General features: G+C 57.8%; 3 protein-coding genes across 6 annotated transcripts in view; all 3 read left to right on the top strand.

Moving 5' to 3' along the window:
• PNPLA7 (patatin like phospholipase domain containing 7) overlaps positions 1-3,881 on the top strand; it is a 198,824-nt gene extending 194,943 nt beyond the window's left edge. For both annotated transcript variants that reach the window (XR_010622293.1, XR_010622292.1), the window contains exon 36: positions 3,863-3,881. The gene's annotated coding sequence lies outside the window, so the exon portion shown is untranslated. The remainder of the gene's footprint in view (positions 1-3,862) is intronic.
• ANAPC2 (anaphase promoting complex subunit 2) lies at positions 1,342-10,673 on the top strand. The gene is made up of 13 exons (XM_065737676.1): positions 1,342-1,783; positions 2,739-3,361; positions 4,160-4,292; positions 5,766-5,940; positions 6,093-6,212; positions 6,592-6,709; positions 6,787-6,968; positions 7,093-7,234; positions 7,561-7,636; positions 7,945-8,148; positions 9,004-9,133; positions 9,371-9,606; positions 10,203-10,673. Exons 1-13 carry the CDS (start codon positions 1,361-1,363, stop codon positions 10,413-10,415), a joined length of 2,775 nt encoding a protein of 924 aa, XP_065593748.1. The 5' UTR covers positions 1,342-1,360; the 3' UTR covers positions 10,416-10,673.
• Positions 10,674-12,325: 1,652 nt separating this feature from the next.
• On the top strand, positions 12,326-17,630 carry TOR4A (torsin family 4 member A). 3 transcript variants are annotated; one of them, XM_065737656.1, is made up of 2 exons: positions 12,326-12,443; positions 15,960-17,630. In XM_065737656.1, exon 2 carries the CDS (start codon positions 16,002-16,004, stop codon positions 17,592-17,594), a length of 1,593 nt encoding a protein of 530 aa, XP_065593728.1. In that variant the 5' UTR covers positions 12,326-12,443; positions 15,960-16,001; the 3' UTR covers positions 17,595-17,630. The 3 variants fall into 3 exon arrangements, with proteins under 3 accessions (XP_065593728.1, XP_065593727.1, XP_065593726.1); XM_065737655.1 differs by lacking the exon at positions 12,326-12,443 and adding an exon at positions 13,179-13,310; XM_065737654.1 differs by lacking the exon at positions 12,326-12,443 and adding an exon at positions 14,193-14,345.
• Positions 17,631-18,625: the final 995 nt, after the last annotated feature.

Raw genomic sequence — 18,625 nt, 5'->3', positions numbered from 1 at the left:
GCAGTATTAAATTTTTATGCAGCAGACCCAATGATTGCCACCAGTAAAACTGCATGCTTCAGGTTTCTTGCCTCAATACATAACCTAAAACAACCTTAAAACAAACTAAATCTTCCTCTTTTAATTCATTTTGGGTTTTTTTAGCACATATTTTATATAATCTAACACTCCCACTTGTGCCCTAGGAGACAAGGCAACACTAGGTTTCTATGTTGCTGCTAAGTGGACAACTGTAACAGAAAGTGGCTCTTGCAGTCCCAAAGATCGTTTGTGCTCTCCTATGGCCTTAAGGAATCATGAAACGGTCAGAGGAGGGAGCAGGAGAGATGGGGCAGGACGGGTGGGATCCTGCTGCCTTGTCTCCATGGGGGGAGGGGGTTTAGGGTTGGTCCTGAGCCTCTCATGGGCTGGGGAAGGGCAAGGAGCACCATCACACACAAGAATACAGGGGAAAGGGACTCTTCCTTGTTTCTGTCTGCAGGATGACTGTTTCCTCTCCTCACCCCCTTGGCTTTCCACCTGCTGTGACTTTACTCCTAATTTCAATAAACACGGATTTGTTGGTAGGACAGGGAGTTGTGCCTTGTGTCCCAGAGGTTTCTTTTCAAACCTGTGCTGTTTGTGGTGTAACTTTACAACACCATTTCCAAGCTGTTACGTGTTCACACAAATTCTCCCCACACCTTCAGCTCTCAGAGCACTTCCTTACACCTTCTCTTCCCTACAGCGTTCAGAAATGCTCTGAACATCTTCTGGGGTCCCTGAAAAGTGCTCTGGAAACATTGCTTCTGCACTCTAGTGGGTTTTACATCCCCGTGTGTGCCATCACAGCACTGGGAGGAGCTCGGTGGTGAGTGGTGCTCTGCTGGGAGCTGTCATCTCTGTGTTAGCTGAATGAGAGGCAGCAGGGCTGCGTTGGGTGTGTGCAGGCGATGGCTGTTTACGCCCCAACCCCTTCTGCTTCCCAAGGTTAGCTCTGGTCCGGGTAGGTGGGGAGGATGCCACGCTTACAGCAGTTGGTCACATTCAAGAAACAAATAGGAGAAAGGTGGCCACTGCCTGGAAAAAATCTTTTATTTCTTAAAAAAAAACCAAAACAAAACAAAAAAAAAGCGCGGACTGGGGTTTGCTTAGGAACCAAACTCAAGCGTTACTCTGCACGGAGCAATCACAGCACCGTCTGAGTTGGGAGGGACCTTAAGGGCCATCCGATCCCACTCCTTGCAGCGGGACACCCACAGCTCCATCAGCGCTCAGAGCCCCATCCCGACCCGGGGCACCACCGCCCCGATTCCCGTGACCCGCATCCCGCCCGCCCCTTCCCAGCCGTACCTTGCCGTAGGCCGCCTCGCTCTGCGCGATGCACGCGTCCAGCCGGCTGCGCGCAGCCATGTGCCGCGCCGCGCGCTCGGAGCTGCGTGCCAGGCGCTCGCTCAGCTCCACGATGCGGCTCTGCAGCCGTCCGCGCTCCGCCTCCTCCTCCCGGATCCGCTCGCTCAGCTCATCCCTCCGGGCGCGGAGCTCCGCCAGCCCTGCTCGGGACGAGGCGCGCTGTGAGCGCAGACCCCTCCCCCCCTCCCCCCCTCCCCCCCGTCCCCGCTCACCCACCCTCGAGCAGCGCGCTGTCGTATCCGCGCAGCGCTCCCGCGGCGCTTCCGCTCATCGCGCGGCCCCAGCGGCGCTCCGCCCCTTCCTGCGGGAGATGGAGGCGGCGGGCGCGGGGCTGTCCGCCGCGTGGAGCGCCGTGAGCGCCGCGCTGGTACCGCCCGCCGCGCTGGGGCTGGTGAGCGGGGAGAGGGGACGGGACGGGGACCGCCGCGCGGGCGCAGCCGCTCGGCTCGGGACGCTGGTCGCGCTGGGAGGGCGGCAGCGTTGCTAGGTCGCCCCGGAAGCGACGCTTCTCGTTTCAGTCCGTGGGAGCTGCAGTTGGAAATGGAGCGCGTTCCCAACTGTCGTTCTGCGCGTCGCCAGCGCTCGGCCTTTTCGCGTCGCGCTCGGCCGCGCGGGGTGGAGGGGACCGGCTCTCGCGTCGGTGAATGTCGGCGGGTGCCATTTTTTTTTTCCGTGCCGGAGGAATTCAGTTCCACCCTTTGCTCCACGCGTTTCCATATCGTGCGTATCCACGTCAGGCACCGCTCTGTCAGGCTGCCCCTCTGCTGCCGTCTGTCACGCGGTGACGAAACGTCATGAAATATTGGTGGGAAGGTTCGGCCTCCATTCCACCAACGTCCACCTCTGACGCTGTGGGCCAGCGTGATAAAAGTAGGAGGCATTACTTTTGGAGCAGACCTTATAAAATATATCATTAGTTAATTTATACAAGCAACAAAACTGATTTTGATTCAATAGCAGTGGGTTTGTGGGACGGGCAGAACCCACACAGCATCACATCGCGGGGTGAGGGTCCCCTCAGGCACACGTCTGCCTGCAGGGTCAGAACGGTTGGCTTGGAAGAGTCCTTTAGGGATCCCAGAGCCAGAGAATGGGTGGGCTGGAGGGTCCTCACAGATCACGGCGTGGTTGGGTTGGAAGGGTCCTTGTAGCTGGCAGCACGTTTGGATTAGAAATGTCCCTTACACGTGACAGAATCATAGAATGGTTGGATAGGAAGAACCCTTGCAGCCCACCCACCCCTGCCGTGGGCTGGCTGCCCCACACCCAGGGTCTCATCCGCAGCCGTGGGCCCCTCCAGGGATAAGTGGCAGTGTACTCAGCGTGTTGTCCCCTCCGCTCCCCAGGCAGCGGCGCGGTGCGACCCGGTGTGCCCGCTGCAGGATGCTGAGCTGCGGGCTGCCCTGGAGGTGCTGCGCTGTTATGGGCTGCACGCGGCCGTGGAGGAGTGGTTCCTGGAGGTGCTGCAGAAGGACCTGCAGGCACACATCGCTCCCGAGTTCTGGAACTGCATCGGCCAGCATGAGAACACGGCGGAGGAGCAGCAGTGCTCCGCGCTCCTTCTGGACGCGTTTTGCCTTCTCAGGTGCCGCCTGGAGCCCTACCTGAGCAGCATGGAGCTGCTGGAGGGCTGGACCGAGGCGGGCCTGCTCCTGGGGACGGGCGCTCAGACGCTGCGGGAGAAGGTCTACACCATGTTCAAAGCCATCCTTTTCTTCTCCACCACCGAGCCCTTCCAGAAGATGATCCGGCAGTTCTACAGCCGCACCTTCCGGATATACATGCGGCAGTGGAAGAAGGGGGAGGAAGGAATGAACGAGTGCGAGAGCAGCGTGAGCGAGGCCGAGCAGGAGAGTGACACGGAGGAGAGCGGAGGAGAGAGCACAGCATGTGCGGGCTGTGGCAGCAGCAGGGAGCAGTGCTGGTGTCCCACGGCCATGGAGCAGTTTCGGCAGCTCAATGACATTCTGTACGTATGGTGTGGGGCTGCCTGATGTCCCACGAGGGAGCAGCCCCACCTTTCTGCATGGCTGAGAACTGGAGGAGTTGTGCGTGGGGTTAGGAGTCCTGGGTCGGGATCTTCTCGTGTTGTTTCTGCAGCTGCGTGCTGGCTGGTGGTGCTCCTCTGGATTGAAGTGCCTCTCACTGGAGGTGGGAGTACCTTTCTAAGGTTTTCTAAGCAAGCTTCTCTAAGTGAAAAAGCTTTGGATAACTAGGAAGTAATATTTCTGAATGAGATGAGATAGCAGTAGTGTCGTATATTAATGAAGGGGACAGACTGTTCATCAGGGTCTGTTGTGATAGTTCAAGGGGAAATGGTTTCCTACTGTAAGAGGAGAGATTTAGACTGGATATAAGGAGGAAGTTTTTACAGTAAGGGCAATGAGGCACCGGTTGCCCTGAGAGGCAGTGGTGCCCCATCCCTGCAGACAGCCAAGATCAGGGGATGGGGCTCTGAGCACTGATGGAGCTGTGGGAGTCCCTGTGCCCTGCAGGGAGTGGGACCAGATGACCTTTAATGATCCCTTCCAACTTCAAATGATTCTGTGATCCTATGGTCCAATTATGACAGTGCTTCTGAAGAAGATAGGATGGCAGTCGCGTGGTGTGTTGTGCATGCAGCGCATCGCTGCTGGCCATCGGTGTTTGGTTTAAGAGCCACGCCTGCACCCGTGCACCACGCGGGGCAGCACGTGCCCTCTGTTGGTTAGCTTTGCTCTGTGTGCTCGTGCTCTGCTCGCTCTCACTCGGGTCTCTGTGTCCGCAGCCGCCGGCTGAACCTGCTGGAGAGAGTGAGCGCTGACGCGGTCACAACCATCCTGCACAGGATGATCAAGGAGAGGATGGAGCGGCGATGCCGGGGAGAATATGAGCACTCCTTCCTGAACGAGTTCCAGGAGGTAAGGAGGGCCTCGCTTCGGAGGCGTGGAGCTGCTCCACCTGAATCCACCTGAATTCCTTGGTCCTGGGCTGTGCCTTCCACCACTTGTGGCAGAAGAGGAGTGGTTAAAACTTAACGTTTTGGTTTAATGCCAGAGAAGAGGGTGTGCTCTGCCCTACACACATTACATTTCACCTGGCCGTGTCCCTGTTAATGAATAATTTCTGTGGTTCTGTTCTCCCAACGCTGTGAAGTGCCGTGCAGCTGGCAGCCAGCCCTCCCTGCGTGGAGGTGGGCCTGGGACTTGGTTCTCAGTGTTAACCATCAGCATCCCCTTGAAGTAGGCAGCCACGCTGGCAGATGGTGTTCTCACCCCGAATCCTTCCTTGCACCTCCTCAGTTCTTTTGCTGCTGCCTTGCACCAAGTTTGCGTCGAGCTCTTTGCTCTGTATGACCTTAAATCTCTTCTCAAGGTTCTGGCTGCTCTGGGACACGCTCAGTGCTTTGTTCTTTGATGCATGGCCTCACGTTGGCCTGTGCTGACGAGCAGTGCGTGAGGTCAGGTTGCCATGTGAACCATCCTGCTCCGTGCTGTTGTCCTGGTTTCGTCGCTGTGTGCCACGCTGGGCGCTTTTGTTGTCTGCAAACATTGGCAGTGATTTGGTGTTTGCTTCCCTTCAGTTGCTGTGCAACACTTTCTTCTCTGGCCCTGCTGCAAAGGGTGCTCGGAGACAAACTCATAGGGAAAGCGGGGTGATAAAGGCATTCCTCACCACTGAGTTGCTTTGCATCGATGATTGCCTTTTCCTTTTGTTCTTTAGGAGAATGCTTTTCAGCTTTTCCAGTTCTGCCCAGAACTGGTGCTTGGGTGCCCTGAGCTGCAGCACGTCCTCCTGCCCTGTAGTTCTATGGGCACAACTCGTGCACTCCTCCGCTCCCAGCTCAGACAGACAACCAGGCATTAACACTGGCACACCACAGCCAAGCTGAGCACTTTTCAGGCTGCCCAAACCTGGTTATAGTAACACCTAATAACTGCTGATACTCAGGTACTACCTCAAGTAGTGTGACGCATTTGCCACCTCAAGGAGAAAGGGAACCCCTCTGTTCTGAATATCTGGATGTAGTAGTTGTGTACATTTGAATGATGGCAAACACTCATTTTTCTGTAGAAAATCATCCTCCTGGTGCCCTTTGATTGGGTTGTAGGATATTGCTATGAAGCAGTTGGGTCGATGTTTGGGGTCTTGTCTCAGTGCCTGCATTTGGTTGCTAGGACTGGGAGCATTTGGCGATGGCTTGCTTGTTTTTAATGACTTCAGGAACCACCAAAGTTCTGTGCTGAGGGCGCTGAGATGGCCACTTGGCTCCCGTTCCCACAAAGAGAACAGTTCTGCAAATACAGATAAAAAAAACGTAGAATTCTGCAGCACGGAATATTCAGCTGTGCAGAGGGGTCCTCCATCCGTGTGCTCTCCTTCTGCTGTTGCAGTGGATCGAGAAGGTGCTCGGCTGGCTCAGCAGGGTGTTTCTGCAGGATGGCCCCTTGGCTCGCCCCTCTCCTGAAGCCAGCAGCACCCTGAAGCGCTGGCGGTGCCACGTCCAGAGGTTCTTCTACCGCATCTACGCCAGCATGCTGATCGAAGAGCTGTTCAGCATTATTCGAGGTGGGTGTGAACCACTCATTCACTGTGCTTTCACTCACTGCTGGGCTTGGGTTGAATGGTAGATCTGTGCTCACCATCTGTCCTCGCCTCCCGGAGCCACGCTCTCTCCCCCTGGAGCATGGCAGCGTTTCTTATGGCTGCTCGGTCTGTAGATTTCCCAGAATCAAAGCCTGCTGTGGAGGACCTCAAGTTCTGCCTGGAAAGGACAAACCTGAGGCAGAAGCTGCTCAGCTCCCTGAAAAGCGCACTGGAAATACGACTTCTGCATCCTGGTGGGTTTTACATCCCTGGGCACGTCATCACAACACGTGAGGAGCTTGGCTGTGGGTGCTGAGCGAGAGGCAGCCAGGCTGTGCGCTGTGTTGGAGCATGCATGGGCAGTGGCAGCTGGTTACATCCCAACCCTTTCTGCTTCCCAAGTTTAGCTCTGGCCTGGGTGGGTTGGGAAGATGAGTTGGTTTTTTAGCAGTCTCTGAGCCTGTATTTGTGCTTGGAGCTGGTTTCTCAGCCATAAAGATCCGTTCTATTCATGTGGATGGGCCAATAGGGCTGCGAGCCCTTTGCCTTCAGCTCCGTAGATCTGGCAAAAACCTTTCTTGCATTCAAATCTGTGCTCTGGGACTCTGAGCTGCTCCCCTGCCCTTCTCGTAGGTGTCAACACATCCGACATCATCACGTTATATATCTCGGCCATCAAGGCCCTGCGGGAGCTGGACCCCTCCATGGTTATCCTGGAGGTCGCCTGTGAGCCCATCAGGAAGTACCTGAGGTAAGAGGCTCTCAGGGCAGCGCTCTGCATCCCCTCCCCTCCCCTCCATTGGCTCTGTTCCTCTCTCCCTTTGTCAGGACGCGGGAGGACACCGTGCGGCAGATCGTGGCCGGTCTCACGGGGGATGCTGAGGGCTCTGGAGATCTTGCAAATGAGCTCTCGAAGGCTGACCCTGTGACACTGGAGAACGGCCAGGAGAGTGATGACGACATCTCAGAACCAGGGGACTGGGTCCCTGACCCGGTTGATGCGGATCCAGGTTAGTTAAGAGCAGGCATCAAGGCAGCCCGTGGCTAGCTGTGGTCTTGAGTCACTCCTTTGCTTGTGCTGATCAGGGCTGGGGCTCTGTTCATCACACGCTGCTCTCTGCTGCATTTCAATAGGAAAATCAAGTTCCAAACGACGGTCCTCAGACATCATCAGCCTGCTGGTGAGCATCTACGGCAGCAAGGACCTGTTTATCAACGAGTACCGCACGCTGCTGGCTGACCGGCTGCTGCATCAGTTCAACTACAGCGCTGAGAGGTGAGGCCCAGCAGCCCCAGGGCTTCCCATGTGAAGTCACCTCACAGAGGTCTGCTTCAGACTTGGGCCCACAGAATGCCATTTCTGGAGCCATCTCCTCTGCAGCTGTGGGTGACATCTAGAAGGTCAGGTCTCACTGGCTGCCTGCTCAGTCTTGCCCTTGTCCATCCTCTGTTTTCTCGCAGCACTAATGACCTGCAGGGGCTGCTTAGGTTGAGCAGAAGGTGACAAAGTACAGGAGGGGGATGAACCATCAGGAAACCTCAGTGCACCCGGCTTTGTCTCTTGGAACCCTTTTGTGTGTGATCCTTTGTTTCTCTCACCAGGGAGATCCGCAACGTGGAGCTGCTGAAGCTGCGGTTCGGGGAAGCTCAGATGCACTATTGTGAAGTCATGTTAAAAGTAATCAACTTTGGTTGTTGTTGTTTGCGTTTTGCTTTTTTAAATTCAGGTTCTGGGTGCTTGAGCTCATTGGTGAAGAAGAGGGACTTAGTGACCTCAAAGGGTCTTCATGGACATGGGGTTATGAGAATCCCAGGGAGGGGGCTGAGCTGTGACGGGCAGAAGTGCATTGGGGATGTCTGTTCTTCAAGCCCAGTGGGTTGGGTTGTTGGCTGGGGGTGGGTGCAGCAGCAGGGTGCTTCCCCTGCCCTTCCTGCCTGCGCTGTTCTGGATGTGGAAGGGCTCTTATCGTCCTCTGCCTTCTCCAGGACATGGCTGACTCGCGTCGCATTAACACCAACATTCGTGATGAGGAAGAGAAGCTCCCGGAGGAGGAGAGGCCCCCGTTCAGCCTCGTGGCCGTCATCCTGTCAAGTGAGTTCTGGCCACCGCTGAAGGAGGAGAAGCTGGAGCTTCCAGAGCAGGTCAAGGAAGCCATGGAAGCCTATTCCAAGAAGTACGAGAAACTGAAGGTGAGGATTCCTTAACCCCCCATCAGAGTTTTGTGTTGCTGGCTCTGCTATGCAGCATGATTTTGCACGGTCTTTCCAGAGTCCCTGTAGCGTCCCTTACAGCCTGGCTGCTGCTGCACCCGCAGTGTTACAGTGGAATCCTGAACTCCTCCAGCTTTGAAAGTGGATTAGAAACCACACCAGCTTAGCTATGAATTATAGAATCATCACGGTTGGAAAAGACCACAAAGATCATCATCATATCCAACCATCAGCCCATCCCACCATGCCCACCCACCGTGTCCCCAGTTGCCACATCTCCACAGTGCACCTCCAGGAGCACCTCCAGGGCCGGTGACTCCACCACTCCCTGTGTAACCTGTGCCTCACCACTGTCACCCAACCTGAACCTCCCTTGGGGCGACATAAGGCCATCACCTCTTTATGGTTTATTTCTGTATAGTGCCTGGCTAGCAGTTGTGGTCACAGTCAAGCAAGAGAATTTTCTAAGATACACCAATATTAATTATTTGGATGCTGAAGTTCTTGGGCAGCTAAGTCTGGTCTAAGCTCGTTGGCTGTAGTGCTGTAGTAGCAAGTGTGACATCCTGTCCATGTTGGGCCTCTTTTCTTCAGTACTCTGTCATCCTTCTGTTTGTTCTCTTGAGGTTTTCAGGCAGGAGAGGGACACAGATATTGGGCAAGGGTTGGGCAACAACTTCTGTCAAGGGTGTTTCCTTTTGAGGGAGCACAGAGTGGATAATGGTGGGACAGATAATGAGGTGGTAGCAGCCTTTGTCTTTGTTGGAGGTAATAGAGTTCAGCCAGCCATCGCAGCACAGGGGCTGGAAGATTTGTCTGTTCCCCCTCTTCCAGGCCATGAGGACCCTGAACTGGAAGTACCACCTGGGGCTGGTGAGCTTGGACGTGGAGCTGGCCGACCGCACGCTCTCCCTGTCCGTCTCCCCTGTGCACGCTGCCATCATCCTGCACTTCCAGACCAAGAGTGAGTGATGTGGTGTGTCACACAGAGGTGGGTGGAAAAGCCACATTGCCATAGGGCCCGAGAGAGCCCGCGGGGTGGGGGTGGGGGAGCAGGACCTGCCTGGAGCTACAGCTCCTCAAGGAGACAACGCATGGAAAAGCCACAGCTCAGCACCCGGTGCCCCCTGGGCGACCTTCCCCTCCTCCGTGGGGTGGGCAGCTGTCCCGTGCCCGGCCCCGATAGCCGTGGTCTGTGCAGGCACGTGGACGCTGGCGGAGCTGAGCGAGGTGCTCAAGGTGCCCGTGCCGTCGCTGAAGCGTAAGATGACGCTGTGGCTGCAGCAGGGAGTGCTGCGCGAGGAACCGCCGGGCACCTTCACCGTGATCGAGGAGGAGCAGAAGGACCAGGTGGAGAAGGTGGTCCTGATCGACAGCGATGAGGAGGGGGACTCCGCCATGGCCTCGCAGGCTGACCAGAAGGAGGAGGAGCTGCAGGTGTGGGGGGGTGCAGGCGTCCGATGCTTTTGGTTTTGGGGGATGGATTTGCTTTGCCCTTCGGATTTGGGTTCTGTGACTTAAGCCCAGCTTGAGGGGTTCTTGAAGTGAATCGATCATCCACATAAGTAACGGTGATGTGGGCCGTGGGTGGCAGCCTTTGCTCCAAGAAAGCGCTCAGGCAGCAATTTGGGCATTTGTAGATGTGTTTAAATGTGTTTGGTTTTTTTATACAAACAAAAATAGTGGGCTGAGACTTGATTTCATAATTGAAAACAGGTGTTAGTTGGATTCACCTGGTGTTTTTCAGCTTAGAGTGCCAGAAAGGTGCATCCAGCACTGCCAGGCTGAGCTGTCTGTGTGGGGTGGGATACTCCCATTGTTTTCTGTACCTGTGTGTCACACTGCGTTTTTGTTGTGCCACTGTGCACCGTGGAGGTGCCCTACCTGCATTTATCCACTGAGGGTGGTGCCCAGACTGCATGAGGATAGCTCACCCTCTCCTCGGGTGTTTCCCACCCGAAGGCCAGGCTCAGCAGCAGCCCTTTTCTGCGTGCTACTGATGTGCCAATGATTTACTGCACGTCCCCCTGCAGCTGTTCTGGACCTACATCCAGGCGATGCTGACCAACCTGGAGAGCCTGTCCTTGGAGAGGATCCACAGCATGCTGAAGATGTTCGTGATGACAGGCCCCGTGGTCACAGAGATCGACATACAGGAGCTGCAGGGCTTCCTGCAGAAGAAGGTGAGGGACCAGCAGCTCATCTACTCCGGAGGCGTCTATCGCCTGCCCAAGAACTGCAACTAGGCTGCGAGTGCCTCTGCATCACCTCGGTGCCACCCAGCTCCCTGCATCCTGCTGGGTAGGTGCTGTGCTGGGGGTGTGTGCTGTGCCCCCTCCCAACAGGGGACACCGTGGGAAGACAGCTCAGCAGCAGCCTGGGCTGTGCAGCCTGCAGAACACATGGGCTGGAGCTGCTGCCCACTGATATCCTCTTGTAAATGGGTGTCTGGTTTCTGTCAGTGTCAATAAAACCCAGCAGTCATCTCTGGGTCAGTACCAGCACTTTTCTCTCCTCTCAGCAGTGCTCTTTGCAGCATTTCCCTGCACTGAAGCTCCACACTCTAGGAGCCCTAGGAGGTTTGGAGGGGGCTGCTGGCTGTGTCTCCTGGGGTCAAAGCAAGCGTGGTGTCTGTGCTGCCTCCTTTGGTTCCAGGGAGACCCCGAGGTTCCCTTATTGTTGCTCAGGACTTCTAAGATAGGTGGAATGATTTTACTGTGGGATGATGGCAGTTTGCCAAGGAGGGCTGGTTAGTCCTGCTGGGAATGCGAGCACTGTCCAGGCACTGGCAGTGCTGCTTAACCTCGACATGAGTACTCCTCTCCCTTTAAAACCCTCTGCTGTGGCAGTTGTGGGTCCTTGGTGTGCCTCGGGGTTACAGCCTCGTGTGTCAGTGTGTGAGGGATCCTGAGCCCAGCACTGTGGGCATCGTTAGTGCTGCTGTGGGCTTATCTCTCTTGTGCATGTTGGCAGCTCTTCCTCCACGGGCAGGAGCACGTTCTGCTGTTTCCCTGTGGGGCCTTCCTCCAGGCTGGTGGCCTTGTACCACTGGGTGCTGTGTTTTACTCTTCAGACATTCCTGGTGCTGTAGGGGAACGAATCAAACTTCCAGAACCCCGTGGTCAGCCTTCACCAGGGATTTCCCTGCATCCCAAAGGGGGACAAATGCCATGTGTCCTCCTCTCAGGCTGCTGGAGCAGGTTGGAAGAGATTAACATTTGGCAATGGGAAGCGATGCCTGGAGAGCCTCTGCATTGCCCTCCCCATGAGAGCACATCCCCCCCAGGGGATCCCTGGACCCCCACTGAAGGCGGTGGTGGTACTGGGGACCTGGGGTGGGTGGAGGAGTGGGTTGGTGGCCTTTGGGGTGACACAGAGAGGGCACTTTGGGTCAGCTCAGCACGTGGCTGAGCTTGGGGTGCTGCAGGAACCCTGAGCAGGGCAGAAAATTTGAGTTTTAGAGTGAACATGTGGGATGTTGCTTCAGGCACAGATAAATGCTGGCAAGTCTCAAACAGCAGCAGGCAGGGGAGGAAATCCAAGCTGAACACAGCAGGAGCAATGTGGAGCTTACCAGACCCTGTAGGACATGCACTGGACTCATTATTTGGGCTTGCTGCTGGGACAGCACTGACCCCACTGTTGTGCTGTGCACGGCTTGGGACATCCCTGTGAGCTGCACCCAGGACCCACAGGACAAGGACTGACACAGAACCCTTCACAGCCCCCAGCTCTGCTCTGCCTCCTGCTCTGTGCTGCTGGAGCAGCTCCTGCAGGGTTTTCCTCACTGCTTTGGGACACGGGGACACTTCACTTTCTCCCCTGCAGAAACTTTCCTTAGCTTCCCCAGTCGCCTGGTGAGTGCTGCAGGTTTTTGCTGGGTCAGAGTGGTGCTGCCTGAGGCTGCTCTGTCCCAGCCCAGGGCCATTGGTCCCTGTGGTATCCCCAGCCCAGAGCCATGGGTCCCCTGCTGTCCCTGTCCCGGAGTTTCGGGGCAGCCGTCGCTGCCCAGCTTTCAAAGCATTACAGTAGGAACAACATGGGTTTAATGAACACTTCAGCTGGGATGAAACATAAAAATTAATTGAAACAAGCTGGGGAAGGAATTTTTCTGGCTGAACTGAGGAAGCTGGGAAAAAAAGAAAAAAGAAACAAGCCAGAGGTACAAACAATAACAGTCGGTGCTTCTGGCTCATCCCACACTGCACGAGAGTGCTGCAGCCAGAGGAGCCCACCTCATCCCAGCAGAGCCCCAGCAGAGCCCAGCACTCCAGGTAGGCTGCTCTATTTATAAACTGTTTATAGAGAGCCATCCAGAAGCCCTGTAGGATGCCTCTTCCCTACAAGGGATGCTCCTGGCCTGCATGTAAACTGTTTGGGTTCATGGGGACACGTGCGGCCACGTCTGCTGACAGAGGCTGGAAATTTTTGCTAATGGTGAAATGGAGCCGAGTGCTGCTGGGGCTGCCCCATGGCCCCCTCCTGCCCCACAAACCCTCCTACCCCACTGTCTCATGGCCCCCTCCTGCCCCACAGCCCCCTCCTGCCCACCGGTGTTCCCACTGTGAGCTGAGATCTGTGCTTTTTGGGTTTGGAACGCTCCCACCCATCGGCCTGGAAAGGGTTATGCATTCCTTCATTGGTTTATATTTTATTTTTTTCCTGTTATTCTTCCGTTCTGGGGAGAGGGAAGCGTGGCCCCTCCCTGCTCGTGACCCCCTGGGCACCCTCAGCCCTGATGTTCTGTGTCCCGGTTGCCACCACGGGATTTGCATGCACCCGGCTCACCCACGCCACGGTGCAGAGGAAAGAGCTAAATTTGATGTAAAAGCAGAAGTGGCACTGGGGATGTGGAGGTGCCCCCAGTCCGTGTTGGCTGCCAACGTGCTGGGTACCCCCTGGTCCCAGTGCCCGCAGGGAACGGGTACCCCAAAGCTTCCCCTGAGTTTTCTCACCCCTTTTCTTCCGGGGGGGGGGAGGAGGGCTCAGTGGGGCTGAGCCATGCATGGGAGAGGCGGTGTTGGGCAGGATTTGCATTCCTGGCCCTGCAGGAAGGGCTGTGCAGTGCCTGCAGCTGCTGCTCCTGGCTCCATCCTCCTCGGGGGCCCCGGTGGGGGCTGCAGGGCTCCGGGCACCCCGAGGTGAGTGGGGGGGCTTGGAGATGGGAGGGAGAGGGTGTCCCGGGGCACCACCCACCTGCAGGATGCCCTGCATGCATGTGGTCTCCCCCCCACTATGCATGTGCTCCCCGTCATTGCGCTTCCCCAGTGCACATCATCCCACCCCCCCCTTGTAGCAGTGCCCCAGTGCTGTGCATGCTCCCCGCAGCCGCAGTGCCCTCCTGCTGCACGCACGGCCCCACAGCACAGAGCCCCATCCCCCTGCACACCCCCACGTCACGCTGCCTTCAGCTGCCTGCTCTCCCCACCGCTGTCTTTAACAAGGGCCGGGGGGGGGGAGGGCACTGCTTCTGTGTTATTTTTACAGTATGCATCCATGCAAAGTGCTGCTGGAGGGGAGCTCTCCCATTGCAAAACCTCCAGAAACGCTTTGTTTTGTGCCCGTGCAGCCTGCACTGCTGTGGGGGGGGGACCTCGGTGTGACGCTGAGGTCCCGCTGGGCTGATGCCCACAGTCACATGCAGGGTAGGGAAACACTTGGGAGCTCAGTGGGGGGGTTTGGTGGGCGCAGGTGGGTGCACGGGGGGGGGGGGGGGGGGCACGGAGCTGCACATACAGCCCCTGCCCCCCTGGGCACCGCTGCAGGAGGGTGCCACTTTCGGGAGGTCTGGCTCAGGATGGGGGGCTGCCAGCACAGAGCTGCACCGGGCACAGCCCCACACCTCCCCACGCACCGCTCTGCCCCAAATTCGCCCTCTTTTCCCCCAGATAATCCCCAAGACCCTCCGTGACCCCTCTGCTGGCTCCCGTTGCTCCCCGCATCCCGGCCCAAACTCGGTGTCCCAAAGCCAACGTGCTGCCCGGTGGGGGCCGTGGGTGCCCTGACACCGGACAGCCACGCTCGGGGCGAGGACGGAGCGGGACGAGGAAGTGGTGCAGGGCCACTCCTCCGCGCCATTTCCTCCCGGTACTGTAGGGCTGCGTGGACAGAGCGGTGCTGGGTCGGGGTGGCAGCACCCATAGGACGAGCGGTGGGAGCCCGCGCCCCGGCCCACGGTCAGTGAGCGGTTTGGGGTCGGGTGGGGAGCGGCCGCGGTTCGGGGTCGGTGTCCCCGTTGGCTCCGTGCGGTGCTCGGGGAGGTGGGGAGAGGCTGCACACCGTGAGATGAGGAGAGGTTCTGGGGTGCGCTGCCCGGGTGTGTGGGGTGGGGGTGGCACAGCAGGGAGGGGGTGATGCTGGTGGCACGGGGATGCAAATGGCACAGGGATTCAGGTGACCCGGGTCCCTCTGGGGCTGTAACCTCTGCTCCCATCCATTCTGCCCGTGCTCCCCCCCCCTCCCTTTTTGCTCTGCACCACCCCCACCCCCTCCCCACCACGCACGCAGCTCCAGGCGCAGGTGGCCATTCCCATCCCGGGGGAACATTTAGGGTTTCCCAGTGGTTGCCCTTCCCAGCTCCACTTCTCACGCTCTGCCGGTGCCGGCCGTGTGTCCCCGGGTGTTGGAGGTGGGCTCTGGTCCCTGCACCCCTCCTCCTCCTCCTGATTCCCAGGGTGTGCCACCCCCTTCCGCGCGACGGATGCGCCGTTGGGGTCTCAGCTGTCAGCAGGGCCGGGGGCTTTGGGATGGCAGCGCCTGAGCGAGGAAGCGAATGGGACTGGAGAGCACCGCTGCGGTGCCGGGGTGACACGGGGACAGCGTGGGGACACGGCGTGGCCGCCAGCCCTCCCGCGCCGCAGCGTGCAGGAATCCCGCCCGGCTGGTTCGGTGCGGGGCACGGCCGAGGGCCGCGCGGGGTCAGCAATTAACGCTCGGGGCTAATGGAGCTCGCCGGGTTCGGGCACAGCTGCCCCGACGTGAGATCCGACGTGCCGGGGCAGGCCGCTGCACACACACACACACACTCACACACACACACACGCGCTCGGGCCCGGGCAGCCGTCGGGAGCGGCTGTGCTCGCCCTGCCCGGCCCCGCTTCCTGCCCGCCCGCCGCTGTCACCGCAGCCGCTGTCCCCGTGCGTCAGCGCTGGGGAAATGCCCTCCCACCGTGACACGGTCTGCGGGCGGGGACGGAGTCGGCACCGCGCGGACAGAGGTCGTCTCCCCCGGACCTCGGGCTCCGCTGTCCGCCGGGCTCCGCGCTCTGCGGGTGAGCTCCGTCCACGCGTTTCCCACGCGGCTGCCTCGGGGGGGTGACCGCGTGCCCGCGGCTCCGGGTGGGGAGGGATGGGGCGTGGGGTGGCGGGGCAGCCCCGCTCCGCTGCCGTAGTGCTGCTCGGAAGGACCCCCCCCGGGGCTGCCGGCCGAGCTCTCCACGCCCCATCTCTGCGGTGTAGGGTGACTGTTTCCTTGCGGTGGGGCGCGTTTGTGCGCGCGTAGGAGCAGGTGTGTTGTTGTGCGCTGCTTGTGTTTGGCAGGCGGTAAGGAAATGGCAGAGGCGGCGTGGGGTGAGGGCAGGATCCAGCTGCCCGCATCCTGCTGCCCGCCCCATCCAGCAGTGCCCCTCGCTCCGGGTCTGCCTTCCCTGCCCACGGCTGATGCAGCACGCAGGGGTCCGTGCTTGCTGCCCCCCTCCCCCCACGTCCCTTCCAGCCTGCCTGGTTTGCCTGCTGTCAGTCACTTCCTGCTCTTACAATGGTTGATTCTGGACTGTCCTTTTTTGCTTTAGAAAGAAGAGGATGTGAGGAGTGGGCTGTGAGAACCGAGCGAGATGGACGGAGAGCTGCTCAGGGCAGAGGTGGATGGAGAAGCGCCCGCTGCCATGGGGGACGTGGGAGGAGAGGTGTCCTGTGCTGAGGTGGATGGAGAACTTCCCACTGCCACGGGGGATGCGGCAGGAGAGCTGTCCCATCCCGAGAACGGTGCAGGAGATGCGGCCTGTGCTGAAAGCAGTACAAACAGAGAGGGCCCCTGTGCTGATGGCAGCGTGGAAAAAGAGATGCCCTGCTCTGACAGCGATGGTGAAGGAGAGATGCTCTGTGCTGAGACCGATGCGAAGGGAGAGGTGTCTTGCTCTGAGAGCGAAGAGGAAGAAGTGCCTGATGCTGAGATCCTCGCTGCTTCCAAGAAAATCTCTTTTATTTCTTCTCCCTTGAGGGCAATCGTCCGCCTTAAGCAACGCTACCGAGTGCAGAAGAAAAGCCATCTGCACTTGGAGCTCCCCCAGGAAAAGTCATCCGAGCCCGTCCACGCGCGGCTGCTCCAGAGGCAGTTTTCCCTGAACCGATCCGGTCTGCACGGCTCCTCCAAGTCCTTCTTTAACCAGTCCGGCTTCAAGACATCCCAGTACTTCACCTTCGACACATCGGTGGAGGAGTGGGCACTGAGCAAATCCAGGCGGAAGAAGAAACGAAGGAAATCTCGGATAGTGCTGTACCCTGACAAAACGAGGAGGTACCTTCCGACGGAGGAGAAGAGCAACGCCAAACGCTGCCTCCTCTTGCTCATGGTCATTATCTTCTTCCAGATCCTCAACGCCATAGAGAACCTGGATGACAACCTCCAAAAATATGACCTCGACGGTTTAGAGAAAACAATGCACCGGGAAGTATTTGGGCAGAAGCTTGCTGTGGAAAGTATTATGCAGCTGCTGAAGGACTATCTGGCTACCCACATCCATAACAAGCCGCTGGTGCTCTCGCTGAATGGCCCCACAGGAGTGGGGAAGAGTCACGTTGGCTGGCTGCTGGCCAAGCATTTTCGCTCCGTCATGGACAATGACTTCGTGCTTCAGTACTTTGTCATGCATCACTGCCCGAGCGGCGTGGCTCCTCTTACTTGTGAATTAGACTTGTCTAAAAAGATTTCTGACATGGTTACGAGAGCCGAAGTAGAGGAGAAGATACCGCTGTTCATTCTGGATGAGGTTGAACTCATGTCTCCGGTGCTGCTGGATACCCTCGGCCGGTTCTTTGAACCCAACCAAACCAATGAGTTCCTCAATGCCATCTACATCTTGATAAGCAACATAGGAGGTGGTGAAATCACCAACTTCGTCATCCAGAACGCGTCCGCGGAGCTCCTGCGGCAGCAGAGCGGAGCTGAGGCGCTGCTGAGCGTGGTCCAAGCCGTGCTGACCCATGCCCACCCGCTCTGGAAGTCGGCGGACGTCATCCCATTCGTTCTCCTGGAGAGGAGTCACGTCATAGACTGCTTCCTGGAGGAGATGAGGAGGGAAGGGCTGTACCCCGAGCAGAGCCACGTCGAGAGGTTGGCCAGCCAGCTCAGCTACTACACTACAGGCGACAAGCAGTTCTCCAGGCTGGGCTGCAAGCAGGTTGTGGCCAAAGTCAACCTGCTGTAGGGATTCGCTGCAGAGACACATCGTGTTCTCGGGATTTGCACGAAGGGCATTAGGGCAGCGTGGCTCAGAGCGGGCCTGGAGCTGCTGGTCAGGGCAGGGGGTGGCAGCCCGGGCTCCTCTGCAGCACAACCACTCCTCTCCTCCGGGTGTTCCCCATGTTTGCAGAATGCGGCCCGGCCAGCGAGGGCCCCGCAGCAATTTGGAGACGCTTTGTTTGTTACTCATGCACTCATTAGAATGAGGACAGATGCTGTGCAGTACCAAGTGAAGGAAGGAACCATAACCCATTTGGGTTCTCTGCCTCAGCAGCACGTGGGGCCGCATCTCACTCTTTCTCCAGGCCCACAGTCTCCACCGGGAGCTCTTCTGCTTTTTGCTGCTGGGTGCACTCACCACGCTCGTTATCTAGAAAGCCCAAAATAGCAACTGGTGTCTGTTGGGCAGCACACACTGGAAAGGACCATTTGGGCTGCCTGGGCACGGGGTGGCAGCAATGCCAGGCTCCCTCCCAGTGCTGCACAGCTCTCTAGAGGTTCTTTGCCATTGAGACCCAGTGCAGAGCACATTGCCTGGGAGTACCTCGGGAACAGCACACCTTTGTTCTGAGCAGGCAGGAGGGGCAGGTGTTTATGGCATTGCTTTGTCAGGTTTGGGGTTTGTGCCCAGGTTTGTCCCCTTCTACAATCTGCTGTGAATTATCACGTACGTAATCCTGTGGATGTTTGCACTGGTTCTTTGATTTGCCTCTTTCAAAGTGTTGGTCTCCAAAGACTTCCATCACAAACTTCTGCTTCCAGAGCTAACGTCAGGAATAGATCCAAACTATCTTGAATAAATTAATTTGAAAGTACTTTTCCCATATGTGGCTGAAATGTGGTTTTCCTCCCAGATTTCTCTTCTGGATCGATGCAGCTGTGGTTTGGACTGGGCACAAGGGCTGCAGCTTTGCTGCATGCTCCTTGCAGACCACCTCAACCCAGTGTCCGGGATCCCTCTTCCAGCTGGGAGAGGGGCATGGGCTTGTTTCTGGT

Source organism: Cyrtonyx montezumae, unplaced genomic scaffold, assembly GCF_038088225.1.
Source record: "Cyrtonyx montezumae isolate F1298 unplaced genomic scaffold, pur_monq_1.0 scaffold_20, whole genome shotgun sequence".
Taxonomy (NCBI): Eukaryota; Metazoa; Chordata; class Aves; order Galliformes; family Odontophoridae; genus Cyrtonyx; species Cyrtonyx montezumae.
Note: the sequence above shows the minus strand (reverse complement) of the source record. Positions and strands in the feature narration are given on the sequence as shown.